General features: G+C 38.4%; 1 protein-coding gene across 1 annotated transcript in view; it reads left to right on the top strand.

Annotated features, from left to right (window-relative positions):
• The window catches only part of TMEM170B (transmembrane protein 170B), a 34,438-nt gene extending 12,284 nt beyond the window's left edge, over window positions 1-22,154 (top strand). The window contains exons 2-3 of the mRNA XM_002915914.4: window positions 4,430-4,600; window positions 14,469-22,154. Of these exons, the coding sequence (XP_002915960.1) occupies window positions 4,430-4,600; window positions 14,469-14,599 (302 nt within the window). The 3' untranslated portion in view covers window positions 14,600-22,154. The remainder of the gene's footprint in view (window positions 1-4,429; window positions 4,601-14,468) is intronic.
• Window positions 22,155-23,239: the final 1,085 nt, after the last annotated feature.

Here is a 23,239-nt window from a genome sequence, read left to right as displayed (position 1 = left end):
AAAAGATAGTCATTGACAAGTTTTCTGTCTGTGCATTTTTCTGCACATAAACAAACATATTTTTAAGCAAATAGGATCGTACAGTATGTACCATTCTTTGACTTGTTTTCACTCAGTTAATACATTTTAGACATCTAGAGAAAACCATTTCTCATAAATAATTTTGTCCAAGGATTAAAAACAAAAGCACAGAAGATAATTTTTGAGCAACTTGGCAACGGGAGCTGATGAGAGACACAGATTGAGAGCAGGGCTATTTCTAGTATTGTTTGGAGGCCGGGACACATCACAGTTCTCCGGTGCAACAATCCAGGCAAAATTTGTTTAGGATGAAGATTATCGACAGCTTTGAATAGGGAAAAATAACCACAGGACATTATGAGATGTGCCCAGGAAGAAGGAATATTTCCTTCCAGAGAATTAAGGTGATTGTATGGATGGCAGGCTTCAGAGTTTTCTGTTTTGTGCATTATATTTTTAAAATTCTGTTTTGCATCTTGTTTAGCACTCGCAAAATCTTCCTCTGGCCTGTCCTCCTCTCACTGTTGCTCACTTGCTGGAAGCTTGGATTAGGTGGGCTGTGGGTGGACAGGAAACACTGGGCCTGTGGATGTCCACATTAGCTGTATGGCCTAGGCAGTTTAAGAAAAGGTGTGGTATTCCACGCCTGTCCTCTTAGCACTTGTCCTTCCTCTAGGGCTCTTGGACATCTGTTCTTGCTCTGCTGTTAGGATCCTACAGTTCTCTTCACCTAAACTAACCCGGTAGGTTTCCTGTGTTTGCCAGTAGTGAGCGGGGCCTAGGACAGACTTGCTTATACAGAGTGGATCAAGATCATCAGAGGCCCTGTCCCTGGACCAGGCTGTGTGCATCTGTCAGGTAATTCACAATCACAGTGATAACGTAAAATGTTACGTTAGCTATAGATTTTCTTTGCAGAGTTCAGTTTTTTCCAAGATAAATAATTCAATTTTTTTTAAAAGAGTGAAATACGAAAATAAATTTGAGTTTAGGTCGTTTGTGCTCAGTCTGCTTAAGGGATAACCTTGACCTGGTCACTAGAGGACTGTTTGAGGTTCTATTTTAGTTATGTAATTCTTCAATATCTTGAGGCTTTATAAAACGTTAAATTTAGAATTTACATTTCCAAATGTTCAGGCAAATTTATTGTTGAGGCCAATAACTATATAGTCACTAGGCAAACACTATTACTTATAATGTCAAATAATCCCTCACTCATAGTCTTAAATATAGTCAAGAATTTTTTCACGCTATTTGTATTCCAAGGACAACAAAGGAAAGTGCTTTCTGGGGTAGATCTGGTAAGCTACCAGAAGTGGGCTTGGGATGCGAGGCAGATGATTGACTTCTTTCTTAATAGTACGTGCCTGTTGCTACAGAGCCTTTCTTGTCTCAGAGCTTCCCTTGAAGAAAATGCCTCCACATTATTATTCCCTTATATTCCCACCTTTTTAGGTTCACTTTGAAAAATTACATCTTTTAAGATAGAAATATCTTCTGAGCAGGTTAAGCCTTTTTATCCTTAATGCATTTATTATAAATTGAAGCTATTTGTTTGGGAGTGACAGCATGAAAAACATTATTTTCCTGAAAGCTAGAAGAGAAAAACCTCAAAAGGCAAGCTTTGTCTACTTTTCCTTAATGACCAGCATCTGTCTCTTATGCCATTGAGAAGCATGCATAGTCCTTCAGCACACATTGGAAAATATATCCAATGTCTCTTCCTTCAAATGATTTCACATCAACTGCATCCAGTCTAAATGTTAATTCTTAAGAATTTGGCAGGCTGAAAATGATTTTATTTTGTTTTCTGTGTATCCTCCCTTTTTTAAAAAAATTAAACTTTTTACTTTGAGATGATTGTAGATTCACATGCATTTTTAAGAAATAATGTGGAGAGAACCTATATACCCTTTACCCAGTTTACCCAATGAGAGCATCTTGGAAAACCACAGTGTAATATCAAAACCATGATATTGACATTGATCCACCAACCTTATCCAGATTTCACCAGTATTACTTGTATGCGTGTACTTATTTATGTGTGTGTATTTATTTCTGTACAGTTTTGTCATTCGTGCATGTATCCACCACTACAACCCAACTATAGAATAGTTCCATTGCCACAAAGATCCCAAGTATTTACCTTCTTCTCTCTACACCTTCCTTCCTTCATGAGTTTTTTTTTAAGTTTGTTTGTTTGTTTGTTTATTTATTTGAGAGTGGACAGGGGGCCGGGGGGAGCAGAGGGAGAAGGACAGGCAGATTCCCTGCTGAGTGCAGAGCCAGATGTGGGGACCCATCCCAGGACCCTGAGATCATGACCTGAGGCAAAATCAAGAGTTGGGCGCCTAACCGACTGAGCCACCCAGGTCCCCCACTTCATGAGTCTTTTGTTTGTTTCTCATTTATGGTCATGACTTAAAATAATTATCTTTGAAATTTATATCCATACTTTAAAAAGTTTATTTTTTTCGTGTAGTTAAAAAACACATAAAATTTCCCATCGTAACTATTTTAAGTGTACATTTCAGTCGTGGTAAGTACCTTCACACTGTTGTATAACAGATCTTCACATCTTTCTCACCTTTCAGAACTGCAGCTCTGTACCCCTTAAACAGCAGCTCCTCGTTTCCTTCTCCCCCAAGCCCCCAGGCAACCATCATTCTGTTTTCTCTCTATGAATTTGACTGCTTTAGATTTACCTCATGTGAATGGAATCATACAGTATCTATCTTTCTGTGATTGGCTTTACTTTACTCAGTATAAAGTCCTCAAGGTTCAGCCCTGTCATGGCGTGTCCCAGGGTTTCTTTCCTTTTTTAAGCTGAATACTATTCCTTTGTATGTGCAGTCCACAGTCCGTTTATTCATTCGTCCGTTGGTGGACGCTCGAGCTGCTTCCATTTCTTGGCTATTGTGGATAATGCTGCTATGAGCATGGGTGTGCAGATCTCTCTTTGTGATCCTGCTTTTAATTCTTTGGGGTATATACACAGAAGTGGAATTGCTAGATCAATGGTAGTTCCTTTTTAAAGTTTTTGAGGAACCGCCATATTTCTCCATACCAGCTGCACCATTTTACATTCCCGTCAACAGGGTATATCTGTAATGATGTTAAGATAAATATGTTTTAGTTCATCCATTTTTGTTCTCTTTATTTTCTGACTGTTTCATTGACCTTTCTTTTTACACTTGATAGAGAGTGAGTACTAGCACAAATAGCAGATATTTTGCATTTCAGAATGTTTGCATGCCAAGGACAATCCTCAAGGTGACCTCCCAACATTTTGGAGTCAGCTCTTTCAGCTCTAAGGACCAGAAGACTTACCTGAACTAGTTCACATAAAAGGGGATTTTATTACAAGGAAACTGGGATGTTGCATTGAAACTAAGGGTAGTAATGTGGCAGGCCTTAGAAATCACTGGAATGAGGGATTTGGTTGTCTTGTGTCTTTGATGGATACATTTTTCTTTCGTCCTGTTTCGTGGCTTTCATCATGTGATGAAGAAATGGCTCTTCACAAATCCTTCAGCCACCCGAAGACTAAGGTGCTCCCTTGGGCCCAATCCAGAATTCCCACAGGAAGGGAATGATTGGCCCAGCTGGGATCAGTTGCCTCCCCTGATGTACCTCACCACGGGCTTGGGCAGGGAGATGGAGTCAATGCAAGGACCTGGCAAAGCCCAGAGGAGCTGTACAGGTTGTCTAGGAGGGTGCAGGTAGCCAGAAAGAAATGGAATGAGCACTAGAGAGACAGAATGGAAGGTTCGCTCATCAACCGTGACCAAAACCAGAATGAACAGTAATTGAGGACACATTGAAGAAAGAACAATGGAACTTGGAAAGGTCTGGGTAAGGAGTATTAAAATGCCCCGAGGCAAAGAATTAAAAAAAAAAATCTGAGTAATGCCTTAGGATATAAGGTTGACAGCCAGGAGTGGAATTGCCTGAAATTCTTGAAATCATAAAAGATAAAATCATTGATTTCTGGAACAATTTGGATTAAGGAGTAGATTTCAAAAATGTCTTAACATTTTTATTTAGAGAATGGAAAATCATCTCTCAAACAGCAATTAATTAACTTTATTCCCAAAGATTCGCAAATGTACTAGGGATTCATTAGACCCGTGGATGGATTACAGCTGCATGATGGAGACATTTAGAGACAATCAGAGCGTATCCTTCATATTCCGAAGTCTTGGAACCCTTTCCCCATGGAGCGTCCGTGACGATGACCGTCGTTCACGCCTATTCAGCGTCACTACGTAGGAGGCGCTGTCCTGGGCGTTTTTATACCCGTTACCTCCTTGACCCTTCCTCCAAACCCTGGGCACTCCCTGTTGGTTAAAGCGAATTTCCTAGGATGTTTTCAGCAGAATTATTAACGCTCTGCTTTTCCTTTCAGAGATGTGGTACTGGATCTTTCTGTGGGCTCTCTTCTCCTCTCTGTTTGTCCACGGTGCTGCGGGCGTGTTAATGTTTGTGACGCTGCAGAGACATAGGCAGGGGAGAGTGATCTCGCTCGTCGCAGTCAGCATCGGATTTCTGGCTTCCGTAACTGGAGCAATGGTTACTAGTAAGTTGATTTTGTTTTGTTTAAGGCCCTAACTGTATACGCACTGTATTCTTACGATGACTGTGACCTTAGCGTCATCTCCCATGGCGGCTATTTTCAGCACTGATCACACTTCCCCTGGAAGGTGAAGATCAGTTCGTTTACTCGCGGAACGGAGAGTTTTTGTCCTTCTCTGTGAAGACTCGTTATGCAAGGTTCTGTGGGAAATAGAACAACTCGTAAAAATCGGCAAGGGGCGCAGAAACTCGTGGGGAAATTTACTTTCTAGTGGACTCCCTATGTAGTCAGGGAGAGAGGTAGGCACACAAATTTGACAGTGATAATTGTCATAAAAGAAAGTGAAAATAGAGCCCGTAGGTCCTCAATGTGATCTGCCTAGGAATACAAAGTAAAATTGCACTTTCTTCTTAAACACAAATTGTTAGGACACAAATCTCCCCTGACCTACTAGCGATCCGCCACATGAGTGTGTCCTCGAGCTGTGTGCAGCTCTCCTCTTGGGCTGTGCAATGGGCACTGCATACAGGCCTCTGGGTCATTCCCTCTGCCTCTCCATCACACCGGACCTGGGCCCCAGCTCCACCTGGGGTTCAGAGAGCTGGTGCTGGTTTCTGCTGTGCTTTTGAGCCAGGACTTAGATGTGTCCCGTTGAGACCGGAGGTTCTGCGGCCGCGTCCTTGGTGCGACTCTGCCAGCCACTAGCTGCTTCTCCGTGCTGCTGGTGAATTCTGCCACAGCTGGGGGATAGAAGAGGCTTATATTGCCACTCTCTTCTAGCCTGCTCCCATATGTCTGGGGCAGCTCATTGCTGCCACAAGAAGGAAATCTTCCTCCCTTCTGGTTGGTTCCTAGGCCCCCAGATAAGAGTAAGACCTTTTCTTCTGTAGTTCAAAGGCCTCCTTTTGTGTAGGACAGTCACCTTTTCCAAGAGGGATTGGCATACCTTGCCTGGGGAGGAAAGCCCTGTTCCCACGTCTCTGTGTCTGTCCTGTGGCACTGATAGGACATTCATAAAATAGTTGTGGGACAAAGTATAACTATGATTTTTTATTGGGATTTAATTGAATGGAGAGGTAAATTTGGGAGGAACTGGCATGTAAACTGTTCCTCCCAAGAACATGTATTAGATTTCCATCTATTCATCTGTTTTTCATCCTTCCTTCACTCACCGTTCGGTGTTTCTGTGTTACTCTGTATTAGGTTTTTGTTGTGGCTGCTTGCAACCTGTAACCTTATCGTGCGGTGCCTCATTCATTTTGCCATCAAGAGGGTTTGAAACAAGCACTTAGGGTTAGCTGCAGTGCAGGCTACACATAGTGAAGGGTAGAGATGCAGCCAGAAAGACAGTGGAGCCAAATCCTATAGGGTCGTGGAAGGCGAGCCAGAAAATTTGGACTTTTTTTCCTGCAGGGCTCTCAAAACAAGATCATTTTGAATGGGGTTGGCAAGAGACAAAGCAGTCCAACGGAAAAATTTGTTTTAATAGCTGAATATAGTTACATGTAAAGAACCAAGAGAAAACTCTGATAGCACAGGGACCTTGTCTGTCTTCACCACTGCTATGTTCCTAACAGTAGAGCAGTACCTGCATCATAACAGATACTCAGAAAATACTGGTTGGAGGGATGGGTGGAGTAGGGGAGGAGGTGCGGAGGAAAGAAAGGAAGAAATGGGGGAGGGACGAGGAAGTGAAGTAAGAGGCTTCACCTGTGATCTGAACTTGAGGCTGGGATCTGAATAGGAGTAGTACCTGTGGTTGGACATGACGTAAGGACTATGACAAAAGGAAACAGTCTGAATTAGTTTTATTCACCGTGGTGGCATACAGAGAGGCTTGGAAGGGACTGCCAGTGTTTTCAATGGGGGCCAATGCTATAATTGTGAACCCACGAACAGAGGAGGAAAGAAGGAACAGCCCACTCAGGAGTTGTAAGTAGTGTGTGGAAATGTGTATTTATTGCCATAAATTATTGTATAAGTTCAGAGAGCGGGAGAAATGTCACTGTCCTTCAGTTTATCTCTAGTGATGCATCTGTACATATATTACCTAGTTTCAATTCAGCCAAGAATAAAATGAGCCAGGGATTTTAGAAACTGCAGTGTTATAGTTTAAATCCTTAAAAAGATGAGTCTGACATAATTTCAAGTAAAAATTTGTATCCAGGTTAGCCATAAAACATTTAAACTTCTTCTGGCTAGTCTTTTGACCTGAAGACACTTGAATTAAGAACACTAGCCAAATGAGACTATTTTAGCTATATTTTCTAAAGCAATTTGTGAGTGTCTGTATACTCAGAGCTGTGTATTCAAGTCTGCAAACGATTGCTTCATATAGATACATACCTATTATATTTTACTCCTTCTTAGATTTTATTTTCAATATAGTGATTTTTCATTTTAGTTGGTATTGATAGTTAGTTAATCCAAAATTGGGAGAAATGGTGTCTGTGTAGTGCCATCAGCTGGCATTATACACCTGCCTAATTTTAGCAAATCTGAAGGTATAAAATGACATCTCTGTGTTGGATTAATTTGCATTTCTCTGATCACTAAGGAGTTTGAACATCTCTTCCTATTCTCATTATATATTTTGATTTCTTTTTCTGCAAATTGATTCTTTAAATTATGTGCTTCTTTGGGGGTTCTTGCTTCCTTCTCCTTAAATTATAGGGGCTTCTTATACATGAGAGGTATTGGTCTCCTGTTGGTTTTGGACTTTGCAAATAACTTCTCAGTCTTTTATCAGTTACCTTCATCTATGATATCTATTGAGGAGAAAGCCTTAATTTCTGTGGTATCAGCTCAAAGAGTTTTTTGCCTTATGGTTTATAATTTAAGAAGTTCTTCCCCACACCAAGTTCAAAACATATGCTGATATATTTTCTAATGTTAACTTTATAGTTTTACCTTTAATACCGAGGTCTTTAATTCCTCTAGAACCGGAGTCAGCAAACATTTTCTTAAAGGAATTATGTTAAACTTTGCAAGCCTGGTGGTCTCTGTCATAGCTCTTTGACTCTGCCATTGTAGTGTGAAAGCAGATATAGATATGTGTAAATGAATAGGCATGGCTTTTTCCAATAAAACTTTATTTACAAACAGGGGTCTGGCATTTAGGCATAATTTCATAAATTCCTGACTTGTGCCCTGGTCTAGAGTCTAACTTTGTATTTGGTATTAGATAGGATTCCAGGTGTCTTTATTTTTCGTCCCACATAATAAGTCAGTTTTGACCACACCATCCACTAAAAACACTCATCCTCATTGATCCACCTTTTTTAAGTATTATGCTCAAGGCACAAAGATCTGTCTCAAACCTGTTCTGATTTGTTAGTCTTTTTATGTGTCCTTACAGCAAGGTCACTTTTTTTTTTATTTTTTTAATTTTTTTATTTTTTTTTTAAAGATTTTATTTATTTATTGTACAGAGATAGAGACAGCCAGAGAGAGAGGGAACACAAGCAGGGGGAGTGGGAGAGGGAAGCAGGCTCATAGCGGAGGAGCCTGATGTGGGGCTCGATCCCGTAACGCCGGGATCACGCCCTGAGCCGAAGGCAGACGCTTAACCGCTGTGCCACCCAGGCGCCCCTTTTTTTTTTAATCCTTGTAGTTTTGTGATATTTCTTAATACATGGTTGGGCTAGATCCCTCTCATTTCTTCCCCAAAGTTAACATAGCTCTTATGGGCTCTTATTCTTTTACATAGATTTTAGAATATGTCTACTCAGTTTCTCTAAAAGTATAACCGGGATTTTTGTTGGGATTTAATTGAATGGAGAGGTTAATTTGGGAAGAACTGGCAGAGTAAACTGTTCCACCCAAGAACATGTATTAGATTTCCATGTCTTCAGATCATCTTCTGTGTCTTTCGTTAGAGTTTAAAAATGTCTTTCTCAACAAGAGGGTTGCATATTTTAGGTTAATTCTTAAACTCTTATGTTGTGGTTGTTCGTGGTATCTTTCAATGACACTGGTTAGTTTTATTGGTGTAGAGAAACGCCGTTCAGTTTTCTGAGTTGAGTCTATGAAAGATAAACAAAGCAAAAAACTGGTACTTTGGAAAGATACTAAGATGAATAGATTGCTGGCAAACTAATTAAAAAAAAAAGTTAAGGCAGAAAAGTAAAGTATAGAACAAAATAGAATAAATGACTACAGACCCAATGATAGAGATAGAATAAAGAATTATAAAAATAACAGTTTTGCAAACAGGGATATATTCCTAAGTATGAAATGTCAAAATTGGTGTATGAGTACATTTAAGCAATTGCAGTGTTGAAGACCTTCACCTCCCAAAGGAACTCCAGGCTCAAATGGAGTTTACAGATGATTTCTACCAAATTTTGAAGGAATAGTTTAGTTCCTGTTTTATCCAAATTATTGAGGAAATGGAAAAAGGAAAAGCCATGCACAGCTTAATTTGCTGACGCCAAAGTAATCTTGTTAAATAAGATAAAGACTGAGCAGGAGTGGAAAAGTATACTCTCATTTACCTTTTGAGTGTTACCCTAGGAATGCAAAGATAATTCAGGATCAGACATGACCATGGCTGTATGGCAATAAAACATTATTTATGGAAACTGAAATTTAAATTTTGTATGATTTTCATGTATCATGAAGTATTCTTCTTTTGATTTTTTAAAAACCATTTAAAAATGTAAAAACCTGGGGCGCCTGGGTGGCACAGCGGTTAAGCGTCTGCCTTCGGCTCAGGGCGTGATCCCAGCGTTGTGGGATCGAGCCCCGCATCAGGCTCCTCCGCTATAAGCCTGCTTCTTCCTCTCCTACTCCCCCTGCTTGTGTTCCTTCTCTCACTGTCTGTCTCTATCTCTGTCGAATAAATAAATAACATCTTTAAAAAAAAAAAATGTAAAAACCGGTCTTCGCTCCTGTGCCACATCTGTGTGATGTGGTATGCAGGTCGGGCCTGTGGACCACAGCTCACCGGCCCCTCATCTGACCACACAGGCTGATAGAACCAACACCGTTAAAGCCAAATCTGCCTTAACCTTCACATCTACTTTCTCTCAGAAAATATGGAGGCCAAATCAGATCACTTCCATTAGTGTGTTGCTGTGTATTGACATCTTCCATCCACTGGTGGCTCTTCTTCTCGCCTCTCTCGACCTTGTAGGTTCATATCTTTCACTAACCCTACATCAGCTCAGCAGTGTTGCTTCCTCCACTTTGTCTTCACTCTGCCAGCCTTCGCTAGTCCCTCGGTCCTCGGAAGCTCTTTCCTTATTTCTAAGCGGTTCTTTCTGCCATTGTTGGTAGTGGCAGTTCCATACAGGCATCATTTACTTCAAGCATCCTGTTCCGCTTGTGTCTTCTTTGTTCTTGTATTATAACTTAGCCTAGTATTTCACCAAAAAAATAAAGACCATAAAATTTTTGGTCTTTCATCTGGCTAGTGTTCAGCAAAATACACTGTAGAGAGAGTGAAAACTAAAGCAAAAATTGGGGGGAAAGACATTTGTGAACATATATAAATATAAAAAGATTAATATCCAAACTACTTTAAAAACCCTATGAATCCAAAAAGAAGGAAACTCGGTAGAAAAAAAGGACAAAACATTTTACAAGCATTTCGTAAAAGTAGAAAACCCTCCTGGTCTCTAATATGTGAAGAAAAGTTCAGTCACATTAATTATCAGGGAAATGCAAGTTAAAGAGATGACATCTCTTACTTACAAGACTGGCAAAAATTAAAAAAAGATACCAACTGCTTCTGAAGATATGGAGTTAACTGGAATATAAATTGGTACAACTACTTTGGAAGACAGTTTGGCATTACTTAGTAAAGTTGAAAATGCCCATAATGTAAGACTGAACAATTCTGCTTTTACCCATGTTGAAGAGAAATTTTGACTGCATGTGTGGGCACAAGGATGTTCACAGAAGCAGTGTTTGTCATTGTTAAGGATTGGAAACAAATGTTATTGGCAGTAGGATGGATAAATTATGGTATATTCATGCTTCAATGTATATATTGAATATTTATATGTGTAAAATATGTATTTTAAAGATTTTTTTGAGAGAGAGAGAGTGGAGGGGGAGGGGCAGAGGGAGAGAGAACCTCAAGCAGGCTCCATGCTGAGCTTGGAGTACGACGTGGGGCTAGATCCCACGACCCTGAGATCATGACTGGAGCCGAGACCAAGAGTCAGACACTTAACCGACTTGCCACCCAGGTGCCCCTACATATATTTTTATAAATACTCTTTCAAATCTGCTCAATATTTAGTAGCAATGTTTCCAAATTCATTTATTAGGCACGCAAAATTGTTTTCTTGCCAATCCTTTAGATTAAGAGTTCCACTGGTATGGTCTTTTCTGACCAGTGCTTCAGTGTGTGAAATCCCAGTGCAGTGGGGACTTCTGTAAATCTACTTCTTTTGGAGGGAAGTTGTAACTTCTGAATTTCTTTAACTGATTACCCACTGGAAAGAAAATGGCGGTTTGTTCTATTTTCTGTATAACACTATGGAGCCTTGTAGGGCTTGTCCTCTGTTCCTTGAAAGATTTTGAAGAAGAATGGGTTATTTGGTAGTTTCGTCTGTTTTTCCTTGAACAGCAGGGTCTTCCAGCATGAAACCCGTTTTAATCACCAGACCAGCCCAATAATAAAGGAGTCATCTTATTTAGGAAAGAAGATGACGGTAGAGTGGAAAGGTTCTCAGTACTCATTTTCTACTCCTTAAATCTCTTTTTCTTATTCCATTCTCGCTTTGTCTCTTTGGGTGCGTTTCCATGGCTCCTGACCTCCGGTTAAATTCTAAACCCTACAGGAGATGCCCAAACATGCTTTCTGGGTCCTCCACCTCCAGCCAAAGGACCCCACCCTGAACTTCAGAGGCACAGAAATAATAAATACAAGCACCATTCCTTTTAGTCACGTAGAAAACACTTGACATTGAACATGTACACAATTTTTCTTATTCTACAAGCATTTGCTACCTAGCTTAAAGTATAATTTATTCCTTATTATTTCAGATCAAGAGTTCAGTGAACTTCGTCATTACTTACTAGTATTTTAGTTTGGAAAATAGGATTGAAAGATATTCTGACCTTGAAGATGAAAGTTTCTTGGAATTAGAAGTGTAGGCAAGTTGGTGTAGAAATTGTTAGATTTTTAAAATTAATTTCAATTACATAAGTAACATATGACTGCATATTCTCCTTGTAGAACTTAAAACATTATGGATAAGGCAAAGGTCTCTTTGGACTAGCACCCCCAAACCAGTGCCCTTCTCAGTTGTAATCCCTATTTTCAGTTTGGCTTATATCCCCCAGACTGTATGTATATATGAATATTACATTCATCCATATTTACATATATACATGCTTACACGCACACATGCGTACAGATATATGTACTAGTAGAGAATATATGTAAGTTTTAGGTTTCATTTTCTTTTTTGCATAAATGATATGTCTTAGGTTTTTTCTATGTCAGTTCATAAGGTTTTTATTCTTCTTTTGAAATTGTATGGGTCTCATAGTGTGGGCTTGTTCTAGTTTACCCACTCCAGACTGAAGGATATTGGGTTCTTGCTTTTGATTTTGTGGTAGTTTGTTTTGTTTTGTTTTTGTTTTTGCTACTACAAAAAATACACCTTTGTTATTATATGTGTGTTTGTGTGTATATATGTTTGTGTCTGTACTCTGGACATGGCTCAAGTATTTTTCTAGTCTGTCCCTTTTGGGTTTTCCTCTTTTTTATGTAGTTTTAAGTAGTCCTCTTTTCCTAAGATCATACATACATTCTCTTCTGTTTTAACGTTTACATTTATAGCTTTGTTTTTAACATTTTGTTCTTTAACCCATGTGAAATTTATTCTGGGCAGTGGTGTGAAGTAGGGACCTAGATTTATTCCTTCCAATGGCTGCTAGTTGTTCCAACACCATGGAAATCTAGGGTAAATCCACATAAAAACAGTATTTCTCAGGTTTATTTTAGTATTTTTATTTTAATATAATTTTTGATATCAAAGCATAAGGTCTTTAATTTTTTTTTGTTTTCAAAGATTTATTTATTTATTACTTTAGAGAGAAAGAGACTGAGATCACGTAGGAGGAAGGGGCAGAGGGAGAGGGAAAGAGAATCCCAAGCAGACTTCTCTCTGAGCACAGAGCCCAATGCAAGGTTTGATCCCAGGACCCTGAAATCATGACCTGAGGCAAAATCAAGAGTCAGCTGCTTAACCCCCTGAGCCACCCAGATGCCCCAGATCTTTAAAATTTTTAAAGAGTGTTCACCAATTCTAAAATTTGAGGATATCACCAGTTATACTAGTGAAGTTTATTACTTGATTAAGTAAACGTTGGTGCCACTAGGAGTTTTATTTAATGTTGAGGTGTTTATCAGTTACTTTATGATTTTCTGAATTCCTTGTTTTCTTTTTCACTTACATGAACGTGTGAAATGATAGAATGATTTGGGGATTTATAGTCAGACTAACCTGGAATTTCAATTTGGGCTAGTAATTTAAACTCTCTGAACCTCTGTTTTTCATCTTTACATTAGGTGATAATACTGTGGAGTGGGGTGATATTTAAACATGATAGTATTTGTAAAGTTGCTATATCAATATACATAGTATGTAGTAAAAATGCAATACATTTTGATTTCCTTCTTCAAAAATATGCATATGAAGTCCTTGGCTTAGATTAGTAACTTCCTTTTTCTGGTTTATATCTCTTTAGAGGAATATAGTTACTTTTATTTGGGAGATTTTAAGAGAACTACAGAGTTAATTCTTAGCTAATTTTTTTTTTTTGGTTAAGATTTTATTTATTTATTCGACAGAGATAGAGACAGCCAGCGAGAGAGGGAACACAAGCAGGGGGAGTGGGAGAGGAAGAAGCAGGCTCATAGCAGAGGAGCCTGACGTGGGGCTCGATCCCATAACGCCGGGATCACGCCCTGAGCCGAAGGCAGACGCTTAACCGCTGTGCCACCCAGGCGCCCCTCTTAGCTAATTTTTTCTGAACAGATTTCTATCTCAAATAATTTTCATTTCACTGTCTCTGAATCATTTACTTCTGGTCTTTCTTTTTGTTTGGCCATTCTAGGATAGGTAGTTTTTTCTAGGGGAAAGTTTGAAGGCCATCTCAATCCGTGAGAAGGCATACTCAAATTTAAATGTTTCATTATATAGTGTATTAATAAGGTGAAGTGTTGAATCAGATGGGCTCTGAGACTCCTGAACTCTGGGATTCTCCCAGTCTCGGAAGTGTGCATTATCTAAACATTGTTCCCAGAACAGATGTCAGGTGCATCTTGCATTTTTATTAGATGTCAAGATACTAGTCTCTAAATAACTTTATGGTTGTATGCCTTATTAAAAAAACATAATAAACTTTAAATGATATTTTCTGAAATGTAGTAGTCAACTATTCGATATTTCATGACATTTAAGAATTAATTTTTTAAAATTTCTTGAGTAACTTAGAAACTGCATTAAATTGTGTAGTTTTCTGTATTTTCATTTATAATTATAAGTATATTGAGTTGTATGTTTATAAAAATAGTGATGATGTCTGTTTAATTCAATGCCCAGGTGAGAGTTTACAATAACAAATTATTCATGTTTTATGAACATGTTTGGTGTCAAGTAAACAGCACGTACTGTAGATCTGTATTTTGCAGCTGAATAGAAAAGCCTTCCTTCGGTGAAGTGGTGTGGGCAAGGGTGGCTTTTTCCACTCCCACGGGAACTTCCGTGGACAGTTTGGAAGATGAGAATGACGGATGACTGACTCTGGCGTGCTGGGATGTAAAGCGATCTGACGTCCCCATGGCGCAGTGTGTTACGAAGGGAATGAACGTGTTGTTTTGTTTCTCTGCCCCCTTCTTATGCAGGCGCAGCAGTCGCGGGCATCTACCGGGTCGCAGGGAAGAACATGGCCCCTTTGGAGGCGCTGGTGTGGGGCGTGGGACAGACTGTATTGACATTAATCATCTCCTTCTCAAGGATCCTCGCCACACTCTGAGCTTTCGGTGGGAATGTCTTACTTCACATAAGGAAACAGATGTACAGATTGTCAGAACACGGCGCTGTGAAGGAGCGGCAATGAAATCGAGGAGAATGTGGAAGGAGCAGGTCGCTGCAGAAGGCCTGAGCTGTGTGCAAAGATCGCCCTCTGGTGTCCAAGTGATTGCACTACCGCACTGCACCTTACGTGCCTCCGTCCCAGGCCAGGCGCATCACACTACGGGAAGCTACTCGAAGAAGCACCTTGTTTAGCTGCCAATCAGGTTAACATTGGTGTTGACTCATTGTTCTTAACAGTGTTGTGTTGAGTTACAGGGACGTTTGGAGGAATTGATATATGTGCCAAACTCTTCTCTTTTTTTTAACATTGATCATGTGACAATTTGCAAGTGCAGATGTAGATGAGTGCTGTGAACCATATTTGACATGAATTCAGGTAACTAGTGCGATTTTTGTTCCGTGACGCTAAATCCCGTATGAGTGCTGAACACTGAATCATTTAATATGAGGTAAACTATTTGGTTTTTAATGTTGAACGTTTCTGGGATTTAGGGCTTTAATATGTTTAGGCATTATTGTTATTTACTTTAATTTATGTGGAAAATAATATGTAATGGAAAACTAGCTAAACTCTTTCAAGGACTCAAAGTAGACCCGTAGGGTGCATCCTTTCCACTCACTTAAATAACACTCTTTTAATAGTTTCCCTCCTAAGTAACTATTCTATTGACATGAATTCAAAAACTTCATGGGTCACACGCATTGACTGTAGTTTGTGTGTCATAAAAATATAATTTGAAAATTTTCTTATAAACTTTGTAAGAAAAGAAGTCTGAAATGCATGTTGCATTCTTTGACCCTTCTAAAGAAAGTTTTTGCCATGTATCTCATGGAGAAAACATCTTTATAACTAGTATCTCGGTGGGATTATATTACTTGTTGCATATATCTTGATTTTTGACAAAACAAACAGTCTTTCATTCTGGAGTATTACCTATATTCAAAGAGTGGCCTAAATTAGGCCGTGAAAACAAAGAGCCTCATTTGTAGATAAGTAGCAAGTAAGGTATATAAGAAGAGTAATAAACTATCTTACACTGGGCATGCAGTAACATAATTTTGCTAAGTAAAAATTGGGGAATATAATAAATAATTTAAAAATTTGGCAGTTAACCTCAGCATATCGGTACAGTACCAAACATACATTACAGTGACTCCGTTGTTCGGTTCTTGATTTGTGCAGTTAACTTTCCTAGAATCAGTGACGACATTTATTAGAATGAAAAGGTCCTTAGTAATACAACATTTTAAGAGGTTTTGGCAAGATGCAGTTGTTTCTAAGAGTCCAAGAGTAAGGGAAACAGAACCTGGTTGAATTTGTCTCCTACTGAGATCGTTTTAAATACCAGGTCCTCTTATAAATGTGCTAACTCAAAAAGCCACTGCAGAAAATATGAAGTTAAGGGCAATCTCAAAAATAATCTGCATACTCTAGCCTCACTGTTTTATAACCCGATTTGGTAAAAAGTACGTTTCTGTTAGGTCCCATTCAAATTTAAGACCTTCATTACCCACACCACTTTTTCTCCACTGAAAAGCAGAATGTGTATCAATGACTTAACAATAGGGGGTTGGGCATACTTTTACCAGAATGGAAGCCAATTTGGGGGGTTTTCTAATGCTGTGGCTTGGAAATCTGTTTTTAAAGAAACCAGTAAGCAAATATGCATCCCTAGAGATCTTTGAAGTAATCTTAAAATCAATTCTTTTTAATATGTACAAGCCTAAAATTATTTTCATGTGTTCTTTATGTTCCTGATGTTTTCCCAAATTAAATTTAGGCACAAATTTTCCAAGTCAATTTGATTTCTCCTTTTCTTTTAGACTTGAATTGTGTTCTTCCTTTACTTTGGCTCTTCTGTTGGTTATTTTCAAGTCTTCGTATTCTTTGAGAGGAGTTACCAATAATGTGTTCACATTGTTTCAGATCTATGATATGAATATTTAGGTTAACATATGGTTGTTTCACGACTTAAGAAAGTTATCATGATAAGGGAATACGGAGCACATGGTTTAGAATCCAAAATTAGCCAGAAAATAACCTGGACACATTAAATCCATCGATGTGTAGACCAAAGAGATTTCAACTCCTGTTTTTACTCTAAGAATGGAAGTATAATTGGACGGTTAATAATTAGTCTATGGAGTGTCCTGCAGCTATCCCCACCAGGTTGCTTTACACTATCAATTGTGTCTGTGTGTGTACTTTTAACCATTGGGGGAATTGTTGGTTTCTTTGCTGTTTTCAGTTCTTTCCATTGGGATTTTGTGCAAATGTCACTCTCTTGATGTTTTGAAATGCAGTTGAATAGTGTGAATTGATGAAATTGTCTTAATAGCTATTTCTATGCCGAGATTTTTTTTTTTTTAGATCAGTGGTTTTCCTACAGAGACAACTAATGCTTAATGATATATATCCACACACATATATATCATTATATACATATATGTAAAGCTGCTATATATGAATATAGTCTAATTGGAAAGCTTTTGTTCAGTGAACACTTTCATGTTCTAGTAGAGAATTTTATATATTTGTTCAGTTGAATGAGCTTTTAAATAAGTAAGGATGTTTGAGATTTTTGAACTTGGAAACATTTTTCTTGGTTAATTAGTGCTGGAGACCCTTGTTTGTGATGTGACAAAAGCCCTTATTGGTGTATTTGGGTTACACCATCTTAAAATTTTATATGTGATTTAGCAGTAAACTTTCTTCGTGATAAATGCAGGAAGGAAGGGGGAAATCCTTTAGAGTTTACACTCCTTTATTTAAAAAAAAATGTTTACTAAAGTACTACTCATGGTGAAATCAGTTCCCCAAAGAAGAGATCTATGCCAATATGCACAAACTAATTATTATTTAACATACTAATTAGAACTGTCCATAGATCAGAATCAATCACGGGGGCCATCAAAGCTACAAGCAATACGTAAAACTTTTAAATGAAGGAGGTGCCAGTGATCTTCCCCATGGGATGAGTCCACTGGTTGCCTAGAATGAGGACATTTCTAAATGATAGCTCTATTCAGTGCACGCCGTTTAATCATTCTCACTTTAGATCTCAGTGTATAGTAAATAGTTTTATAGTTTGTTACCCAATGTACTTTCTTAGTATTTGCAATGTACATTTCCATTGCCCAAAAAAGCATAAGGGTTTTGTTTGTACTTTAAGTGAGAAATAAGGAAATGAGCTGCCCCGTATATCATGCATCTGTGATATAAGGAACCGGGGATAAGTTAAAGTCAAAGAGTGTTGTTGAAAAGGACTTTAAAGATCTAATTAAGACACAAACAGTGTGTTACTGTGGCCAAGCCAGCACTTCCATGCCAACTAATTCAGTCTTGTAAGCATGTTTGGTGGCTCTGCTGTTTTCAAAGTGCTGTACTGAGTATTTCTATAGTAAGTACAAGGATGACCGAGAGGGGATCCCTGCCCTTGAGTCCATCGAGAGCTAGCAAGGTGATTGATTGTACACCCTAAAAAGATTGGGACATTTTACTTCCCAATTCTGTTTGAGAGTTGAAGTCCTATTCCCCCTGCCCCCAAATTCTGGTTTTCCCGTTTTATCCACCAAAAGAACTTTCTGTAACTGAGATATCATCACTGTGACAGAGTGGATGGAGCACTAGACTCTAAGCCCACCCCATCAACTCAAAGCCAGGGCTTGTCGACGTCTTGTGGATGAGCGCAGAGCAGTACATGTTTGGCAGCAGGTGGTCAAGAAGAGAGTCATTAGAATGGTTTTAATGACATTTTTAACAGCAATTGAATGGGTTGTTTTGTAAAATTCATCTATTTTCTTCCATTTCCACATGTTCCCCTACATATATTTTAGGAAGGAAACTGAAAAATGTCTCTTATAATCTTGCTTCCTTTACCTCCTCTCCACCTCTTTATTTCAAAAATGAGCAGATTCTCCAAGACCACTTGTGGGGGTTGGTGGCGGTTGGTGGCGGTGGAGATGGCTGGGGCAAGCAGGGTTAAATTTCTGTTTATCCCTAGTTAAACTAGAGCGTAGCCAGCACTGACTTCTCTGCCTTTGCCTTACCCTGCTCGCTTCCCTTGGATCATTCAGCCAACATCCATTGAATGTCTACCACATGCAACCTAACTGTCCTCATTTTAGGGATGGGAAAGGGTGTCCTCTGTATCCTCCTCTCCTCCACCACCCTGGGCTGCGGGCTTCAGGCATCCTGTCAGTTCTGCAGGAAATAGAACCGGGCTTCAGTGCCTACCGCGTCCTTCCTCCCATGGACCAAAGGTGCTTACGCCCTACTCGTTTGTCTCTAACTGCGAGGAGATACTGTTACTTTTGACTTACGTCCAGGTTATAATTCACAAAGTCACAAGATGCTAAGGATATTTTTTCTGAAATATTCTCGAACTACTTCACTCTTGCTATTAAATTTTTTCTCTCTCAGAACGTCTTAATCAGAATCTCTTCAAAGAGTCCTTACTTGTCTGTAAGATGTGAAGACCATGGGACGTCAGGAAGAAATTCTGGTAGACCTAGATGGAGAGAAGCTGGGCACCGCTTGCTGGGTCGCTGTGTAAATTGCTGTTCCTTTCAATAATCAGGGGTGAGAATCTCAGTGTTAAAAATGGGCTAGTGATCCGATCAGTTGGCTCATAATTTCTCTTAACTCCTAGTCCTTTTTATAACAGCTTGAGGGGACACTCTTCAGGTGCAAAACGACAATTATTTCATTAAAGATGATAAGGTTTTTCAAACATGCGGTAGCGTTTTGTAGCAGCGGGCAGTTTAAAGGCGGGAAGAAGGGCTGGAGGGAAGGGCCCGCCAGCTGGGGCGGTGTGAGAAGTCCCCTGGGTGATGGGAACACAGCTGCCCCCTGGTGGTAGATCCGTAAACTACACTGTGTGAGGATGTCTGTGGCAAGATTACAACGCGCTGTGTCTTGTGAGACTAAATGGAGCATTTGCAATCCTATTACGTGTGTGTGTGTGTGTGTGTGTGTGGTGATGGGTGTGCTCTTCTCACAGAAGGACCTCTGTTCAGTGTAGACAGTACAGTGTGTTTGAGGAGGCTGCTAAAGTTATCTGAAAACGTATCTGTGAATTTGGGGAAGCAGTGGTTAATATGTATTTTCAGTAAATGTGGCAATGAATGCAGCAGCGAATACTTTGTTAAATTGATGGAGGCACCCACATTTCTGAATGAACTGAGCTCTGAACTGTAAGGGTCTCCTCTTGAGTTTAGAGGACTTGGCTTTGCATTCATTGCGCATATGTTGAACTTACATAATGACCCTTTGTTGGTTTCAAGAACTAATTTTGCAGTTTCATAAAAATCTCCCTCTTCCTTCCATACTGATGTCATATGTTCTAGTTTAAACATATGTACAGTTTGTTGATAGACTCAGAAGTGCTGGTTTAGAAGAAAATGTTTTTAACACCTTATGGTTATGCAGCTATAATCTTACTGAAAAATAAATGCTACAGGTAAGCCAAGAGAGCATGAACTTCTTACATATTTTTTGGATTATACACTGCACCCATAACAATCTCCCCTCAGTGGGAATGTGACTGCCCCCTCTTTGGGAATGTATTTAGGTATGTAACTGAAACTGGAAAGCAGTGTAATATAAATATATAGAAAGAGGAACTATCATTCATAATTACTGTAACTAGCACTTTTTCTCCTAAATACGTACTGATCATTTCCAAAGCTCATCTCTTGTTTTAGAGCCTGTATAAATGAATGCTAACTGGACAGTACTACTGATGATGAGAAATTTCTCTTGTTTTTAAACTAAAATATTTGCACATCATCACTAAGTATCTTGGGGGAAGGAACGTTTTAAAGTTTTCTCCATGGAGAGTGAAATAGAGGCACTTGTTTGAAAAGTAATTAAAAATGATTTACTTTCAAAGTTGGGTGAGTTGATGGTCTAATTGTTGACACTTTCTTGGTATTTGTGATATCAGATGCATTTATGGTGGAGAAATTTTTACGGTTTCAACCCTCTGCTCAATACACACACACACGAGCTATACACATTTAGATAAACAAGTAAAATTCCACAGTATTTTTCATTTAGTACTATAACTTGCTAAAATTCCTAGGATTCTACCATGAAGTATTAATCCCTGACTCTAGTCATCTGAGGACAAATGCATCAACTTCAAGTTAACCAACAAAAATGGCTTGATTTAAATAGCAAAAATATAGTTTACCCGATAGGTATTAAAAATTCACTTTCAAATTGTGTTAATTCTCAGATCACTGATGAATCATTTAGTAAAACACAGTAGTTTTTAAAAGCTAAATGATGCCTTAGTGCCTTGGAAGTTAAGATACTTTTGCAAAGTGAATTTGGCAGGATTCAAGATTGGCGCACTCGTCACTGGGGATTTAGAGTTTAGGGATGGTATAACTGAATTAACTCCTTATGGTGAATAAAAATCAGCCATTTTGCCATTGACTCTGACAGATGACAACTACTTTCCTTACATTTTCATGATGCGGTATTTGTCTTTAATTTTTTTTCTTTTTAGAAGTAAGTTTGAAATGGAGAAAAATGTAGTCAAGACAATTACATGTGGGATTTTAAAATTTAGTTTTCTCGTAAACTAGAAACTCTAGTGTGAACAGTGTTAGTGTTGTTATATCGTCGTACAAGGGCGGAAACTTTATGTAAACTTTAGGAATATGTTTACCATCAGGGATTAATTTTTACTATAGAAATACTTAATGTACTGTGAAGTTTAAAGACAGGAAGGATAAATGTCGGACGGGGTCATGCACAAAAGCAAAGGTATATGTGATGAGGAACCCTGCATTATGTGAACACAATCCCCCCCTTCTGTTAAGACTATAAACTACACTGTATGAGTATGTGACTGCATGTTTACATAATAGTTTAATTTTAAAGGATTATTTTAAAAACTATGTTTATGTATAATACCTAACGAGCTGTAAATATTGTATACTATTGATTTTTAATTTTATATAAGCGATTTTTTTATTTCCCAATTCATGTACAAATCTCATTGTGTATATAGCATAATTTCCTGGAGAACACAGATTTTGCAGTGAGCTTTATTTTAATCGTGGTAAGCATCAGGCTAGCCTTCGGGATGTTGGTCTTTATTTTAAATTATTTTCCACCACTCATTTTCTTCGAAGGGCAGCAATAAACATATGCAAGTTATTTTTGACTCTAGAAAGTTGGTGTGCAAACACAAGATCTAGGTTCCAATTCATTGCTTTAAAGAAAAGATGCACAATTAATATCATCCACTGTCTAATCACAGGACCGTTTCTGAGGTCCTTGTGTCTCTCCTCTTTGTAATATACAGGGTGAACTCTTTACTGATACACACAGGACAACTGTTAAAAGTGAATCCAGCACCTAAATGTCATTACACAGAATTTATTGGATTAAAAATTTGTAATATACAGTATTTTAATAAAATTTCTGTATTCAATTTCATGCACTTATATATAAATAAACCTGTCTTTAAAAGCTTTATGGGGTGTTTTGACTCTTGATGACATAGATTCTCAGCTCGGTCACTGCAGACTGGACTGTTTTCTCTTACCCTCTGTTCAGGTTTTCTCGGCTGGTTTTACATGTGGATTTTGGAGGTAGTCCTGCAAAAAGCAAGCAAGAAGTCCAAAAGACAAACTTGCTTGAGTTTATTGTTTTACCTAGGACCAGTCGTAGGACAAATAAACATATTCTTCTAAGAATTATTGTTTTAAAAGGCACACTATCAATTTTATTAATAAATGACTACCATTTATTGAGTGTTTATTATCTGTTAAGACATTTTATATGTATCCTTCAAGTTAAGTGGATTACTAAGGTTTAAGAAGGTAATCCTTTATGGATAAAGCATTGGAGGTTCTGAGAAGGTGAGAAACTTCTCAAGGTCACACAGCTAATAATGCTGTGCTCGGGTTTTCTTAGTCTCCTACCTGTGTGTTTTCTCCAGTTTGCTCTCTTGGCTTCTACAGAGCATTCTGGGAGCTCCTACCTGCAGTGAGAGAAAATCTCATTCTTGACCAAGACCAGATGGCCTCATGGGGATTTGAAAAAAAATTATCAACTCAGGATTTGTATTGTCAAATTTATGAATATTTTGAATTTTTGCTAGGGATTTCCAGGGGCTGGTACTAGGTACCCAGTTAGGCTCATCCGTTCTCCTGCCTGAAAAAAGATCGGGACTGACAGAGCCAGTCCCTGTAATTGTTACAAACCCCATGGGAATAAAAGTGAGGTAACTTTGAAAACTGTGCAAGCAAAATGGAAGTAAACATTTTTTTTCATATACATGGACATACTAATTACTTAATTCAAATATAATTTCTTTTTTCTGTGGAACTTTTTCATTCAACCATAAGAATTATAAAATTATTATTTCATAAGTCTTTCATAAGTCTTAAAAAGTTCTTGAGCAAAACATAAATCTTGAGATTAAAAAGACATTTTCTATGTTGTGTCTATTATCTTTGGCTCTTGAAATAATATTTTTACAATGTTTTTCTAATGGGTAAGCTTTGGGTATTTTGATATTTACTGAGCATTGAGAAAAAATATCAAATTTCAAAG

The sequence above is a fragment of the Ailuropoda melanoleuca genome, chromosome 5 (genome assembly GCF_002007445.2).
Source record: "Ailuropoda melanoleuca isolate Jingjing chromosome 5, ASM200744v2, whole genome shotgun sequence".
Classification (NCBI taxonomy): Eukaryota; Metazoa; Chordata; class Mammalia; order Carnivora; family Ursidae; genus Ailuropoda; species Ailuropoda melanoleuca.
The sequence above is the reverse complement of the archived record's forward strand: the minus strand, read 5'-3'. Positions and strand labels throughout refer to the sequence as shown.